At 56.2% G+C, this 5,454-nt stretch overlaps 1 protein-coding gene across 1 annotated transcript; it reads right to left on the reverse strand.

The window, feature by feature from the left end:
• Positions 1 to 325: 325 nt before the first annotated feature.
• On the reverse strand, positions 326 to 5,190 carry EPX (eosinophil peroxidase). The gene is given in 14 exon segments (XM_029927000.1): positions 326 to 334; positions 534 to 688; positions 1,137 to 1,274; positions 1,277 to 1,340; positions 1,343 to 1,399; positions 1,779 to 1,870; positions 1,873 to 1,935; positions 2,599 to 2,648; positions 2,650 to 2,712; positions 2,714 to 2,807; positions 2,810 to 2,879; positions 3,767 to 3,976; positions 4,239 to 4,339; positions 5,115 to 5,190. Coding segments are annotated over 14 exon segments (1,242 nt in total).
• Between the last annotated feature and the right edge of the window lie 264 nt (positions 5,191 to 5,454).

A 5,454-nucleotide genomic window follows, 5' to 3' on the forward strand; every position in this document is an offset into this window, starting at 1 on the left:
TCCCTAAGTTTTCTTCTTTTCCAGGATGAGTTTTTCTTCTTTCCTGGGAGTTTTGTGTCCTTACAAAGCAGCCGAGACTGTCTTAATTTTAGTCAACCTGTTCCTGCCTCTCGGTCTCTTGGCCTTTCTGCGCTTAGAGCAGGAGCCAGCTTCTGTATCCCTGGAACTTGAGTCTTTCCTTGCAGCTCACCTGGGTACATGGGGAATGGAGCGTTTCTTCCCTGCCCTTTGGATCTACTGTTTTCTCTACCCGGAAACTTCTGATCTGTTTTGTCCACTCCCGTGGCCCAGTCCTGGTCGTGCTGTGAATGTACAGCCAGAGGCCCTACAGCAGCTGGAGAAGATACGACAGGAATGCAAAAGGGTGGTCTCAGGGATGTTATACTACATCAAGCGTGGCCTTACATGCTTCTCAACCACAGCACGTTGGGTAGACAGTAGCAGTCAGAAAGGATGCACCAAGGGTCTTCTCTGAAACCCACTTACCACCAGCAGCAGCAACCCCAGGCCAGACAAAGCCTGGGAGGAGGCACGGGCAGCCCCCGCGACCTGTGGTCCGGGCTGTATTGCATGTTGAGAGCCGCCAGGTCCAGCCCAATCCTCCTCACTTGCCGAAACAGCGGGTCTGCAGCTCTGTCAACTAACGTGGCATCTTGAGGGTTCAGCTTGGCAGGTGTGGCCATGAGGCTCAGATAGTGGGGTTGGCGCCACCTGGTGGCCAGGAATGTGAGCAACACACACTGGATCGGCCTCTGGTCCTCACGGGACGCCAAAGCTCTCTCAGAGCTGGACAAGCCGGTTGCTTATATTCTATAATGTTTGTATCAGGAAACAAAGGCCCGGGTGCACTTGAAGGGTGCTGGGGATGGCAGAGAAAGAAGTGACCCCCCACTTCTTAAAGAAGGAGCAGAAGGCAAGCTCCTATGAGTCCCACAAGCCACCAGTCTGACATGAGTCTCCGCCTCTTTTTGGAAATCTCTGGTCCCTAAGGGGATATGAGGCCCAGGACCTAGGGTCTTAGTGGCACCCACCTTGTTTTCACTGCCCTGGGAAGATGATTAGCAGAGACCTGAGCAGCAGCCTGGCCTCCTGGCACTAAACTTGCTGCCCCCCCACCCCATCCCAACTCCCATCTGCTCTTAACACTTGGTCGCCTTCATGCATGATTTGCCAGCTGGCAAAGAAGCTAGTGCTAAGCAGGACACATGAGTTGGGTGCTGAGGCCCAGGTGCTGAAGAGCTGGAGCATGGTGTGACCAAAGCGGAAGGCCAGATGAAGACAATGGCCACATAAGGGTCCACATTGGAACAATACCCCTGAGAGGGCTCCAGGGTTCTCTCCCCAGGGGAGCCCAGGCCTTGCCCAGAACCAGGGGCAGAAAGTCTCAATTGGTGATGATCTACAAGAGAAGACAGGAAGAACATTACCTTAGCAGCCCCCCAGCCCATTCCCTTGCCTTTGGACAAACCTTTTGCTTTCTGAAGGGCTGCTCAGACATATTCGTTCCTTATTGCCATCATATCAAAAGTGGAAATGTTAATTCCCCATTGGCTAATAAGGATCCTAGATAGCTGGATGACAAGGACAGTGTCACACAGTGAGTTAGTGGCAGAGTTTGGGGTACACGTCAGATCTTAGGTCTGCTCCCAACCACCCAGACCTAGCTGATTTGAGGCATATTCCCAAAATATGCATTAAGAAAGGTGGGGACCACTCCCTCCAATGGTGTCTCATGCCAGACTGTCTTCTAGGGATGCTGGGGGCCCAGGACTCCTCACATGGGCCATGGTCACAGTCTTCCGGGCCTCCTGGTGCAGCGCGTCTCCACTCCACAGGGGATTCAGTCATCTCAGCGCCATAGCCAGCTGGTGTGCTCTCGCATAGACACAGGATGCATTGCTGCCAGTTTGGGGGTTTCAGGTGGTCGAGAGTCACCTTGAAAACCCTGAGTTCAGAGTCACCACAGCCCTTCCCAGAGAAATGCCTTTCTGCTAAAGCAGACAGAGCTCTGGAGACTGGACACAGGTGTAGACCTTTGTGACCTGGGCCAGGCTCTGGGCCCTGGCCAGACCTCTATCTCCCCAGCTGCACTATGCACTGACTGCCACCCTCCACCCCAGCACAACAGGTCAGGAGCCAGAGGACAGTGGGTCTCAGATCCCAGTTACTGGAACAGATACAGGCAGGGTAGGAAAGCACGAAGCACCTACTAGACTCGGGCCCAATGATTCTATTCTACAAGTAAGCATGTCTATGGCTGGCCAAGGGGCCCAGATGACTCTAGGAACCTTGACCTTGGGACTGTGAACCCACCCGTTCCATGAACTGCATCCATGGGCACATTCCTTATCAAGGGCTGGACCTTTCCCCAGCCGTGCACTTGGTATCAGACCACTCTCCCCAGGAAGCCCTGGGGAAAGAGAAAGAGAGAGGGTTGGGCAGAGCCTGTTCCTGTAGCCAGAGCGTCTCCTAGAGGCTGGGAAGGAAAGCAAATTCCTGAACGTGGGCCTTACACGCTGTCATTTGCTGGTTTTGAACTAAACCCTTGTGTATAAGGTCTTGTTTAACATACTTTTCAGTAGGCTGCCTGGGACTGACCTACTAGGGGGCAGGGGATGCCCAGGGAGGGGTGGGTGAGGAGGCAGGGTCTTCACAAGGTTGTGGAAGGGGACCAGGGCCCGGCAGTTGTTGCTGAAGCAGGTGTTGCACCCACAGGGCGAGAGAGACCTCGCTCCCGTACACCAGGCTGGCGTCTAAGAAGGAGGTGAGGGAATTGAGCTGGTTTTGGACTTGGTTCCTGTTTTGAGGCATGCGGGTGCTGAACCGAACAAGGGAATGCAGTCACTGTGGTCCCTGATGTGGGGGTCATTGGGCAGGATCTGAGGTGGAAGCAGAGCCACTGACACCAGGGCCCCTCAAAAGCAAGCTCACTCCTCTTGATCATCCCCCACCTGCTTCAAAACCTTGCTCGAAACTCCCCTCCTCTAGGAAGCCCTCCTTAACTCACCCAGACTAGTGCTCCCCGCCAGGTCAGTCTGAGCAGGCTTAGCACTTTGTATCATAGAGTCATGAAAAGTTAGAAATGGATGAGGTCAGCAAAACCCAGCACACGTGGCAGGAAGCCTGCATTCAGTGAAAACAGATGCACGCATAGAGAATAACTAAATTGAGGCGCTATTCGCTGTGCTTGATCTAAAAGCCAAAACCAAAAGGTGTGATAGAAAAATATGGGAAGAGTCTCCCAAGGAGGTGCCCCTGAACCAGAGCCTGAGGAAGGGGTAAGATTGCAACAAGGCGAAGCCAGCCAGGGGCCTTCACACATCATGCCCCATGAATGTCACCTAATGCGGGAGTGTATGCACACGTGCTCCCCCACCACCCCCCAGCCCCAGATCCCCAGAGAGGCTCTGTTCCCTGGAATCCATCCTTTCTTCCCTAGTGTTCCACACCACCCTTGCCTCTCAGTCTGGAGGACAGTGCCCTGCTCACATGTGATCCTAGGAGATGGTGAGAGATACAGGGCCCTTGGGCCACTTAAGGAAAGAGAGAAGGGCAAGAGCTAAGGGAAACTAAAGGCTACAAAAGCAGCAGCCCAGTCTTCCCCTCAAACACACCCAGAGCTGGGGGTCTGTCCTGGACCATGCTTCCTGCCGTGGTCTGATACTCCAGCATCATAGGCAGCACCTTGAGGAGGGTATGTTAGTCTTCCAGCTTGTGGCCTGGGGTGGAGGCTACACTTGGGACCTGTGGGACTGGCTGGGGGTACTTTGATGGGGAAGCAGGGGGGCAGCTGGGGGCAGGTCCTCTCACAGTTGATGCCCACAGCTAAGGCCTCTCTGGCTGGGGGCTCAGGGGTAAAGTCCAAGTCGTGGTCAATGAACTATCCCAACTGCATGAACATAAGGGCCAGGCCCCGGTGGGAGGTCAGCTTCTCACTGGGGAAGCACACAATCTGGTTCAAGAGAGCCCAGACCCGCTGTGGAGATAGGCCAGTGTGGGGCATGGGCTCCCACACCCCCAAAATGTTGGGGCCACCCCAGGACTCAGGGGCAGCAGATCATCCCTGCTGGAGTTAACACAGTCTCTCCTCCTCTCCTGCCCTCCCTTGCCATCCCCACTGGCTGTGTGCTGTCATTCCTAGAAGGATGGTCTGCGGCGTGGTCCTGAGGATTCCAGGAGTAGAGAAGGGGTGGAGGAGGGGAAGGGAGGCACCCTTGAGTCAGGTGCAGCCCCTGCACCCACTGGTTGTTGCATTTCCCGGTGATGGTCTGGTACTTGTCACTGCACTTCCCCACCTGGTCCTGAGAGCACAGCCACTGGTCTGGGCCGGCAACCGAGGCTGGGGTTCCACCAGCACGTGTGGGAACAGGACGGGTGGGCGGGGGCCTGGGTCCAGGGTCCTAGCTCCTTCCTGAGCTGGTCTGTTCCACATCTCCCATCCCTTTACCCTCTTTCCTCCCAACACCCCGGCTGTGCACCCTGCCCGCCCAGGCCAGGGCAGGCCCTGGGGCTCCATGGAGGGCCACAGGGCCAGTGATATTGAAGGAACTGGATCCATGGAGTTATAACTTCTCCTCCAGCAGTCCCACAGCCACATGCATATAATTGACAGCCCGAACCACTGTCCTGGTGGTGGCTAACAGGTGTTTGAAGTAAGACAGGAGGTCCCTGGGGCTGGCCAAGCCTTCGCGAAGCCACTGCTTAAAGCTGCAAGAGGAGGGCGAGAACTGGAGAAAGGAAGCGCAGTCACCCAGTGGAGCTCCAAGCTGGCGGCGGAGTCAGGGCAGTGAGAACAGACAAGATGGATGGAAGAGAGGCTCTCTACCCACATGGCACTGGCCCAAGGTGCCCAGGGGCAGGATGATGGCTGACATGACCGTGGCTGGAGCCCCCCCCCACCTCAGCCCTCCCAGGCCCATTTCCTGAGTCTGATTGTAGGCATCCACCAGCAGCAGGGCCTCTGTTCTGCAGCCCGAAGGGCCGAGGTCCCCACTGTCCTGGGGGAGGCTGTTCAGAGGGAAGGGGACTCAAGGTCTGGAGGAGCCACAGGTTCCCCTAGACCCAAGCCCTTCCCCTTCCTTCACCCTCCTCCTTGGCTATCAGAGGGATATTACCTGGGCCAGTGCCCTCACAGGGCCGGGCCAGGACCAGTGTGGCTAGGACCCCTGCCGGGGCCAGGAACAGCTCCATCTCTGCAGTGAGACCCCCAGCCACAGCGGGGTAAGGGATTGACACCCACATCCTGCATGTAGGTGGGTCCCCTGCTCCCTTCTCACCTGGAGATGCCCAAGCTGACCTCTTACCCCCTCCTCTTCTCTGGAAGTAGCTGGGATGGGACTTTTATATCCCATCGTAGGGTGAGGGAGGGGAAGCCCAGTCTCTTGCGGTGGAGCTCTGGAACTTCCTTCTCATCTTCAGGGGAGTTGTGAGACTGAACCGCACCCCCCCTTGGCT

The sequence above is a fragment of the Suricata suricatta genome, chromosome 17, assembly GCF_006229205.1.
Source record: "Suricata suricatta isolate VVHF042 chromosome 17, meerkat_22Aug2017_6uvM2_HiC, whole genome shotgun sequence".
NCBI classification, from domain to species: Eukaryota; Metazoa; Chordata; class Mammalia; order Carnivora; family Herpestidae; genus Suricata; species Suricata suricatta.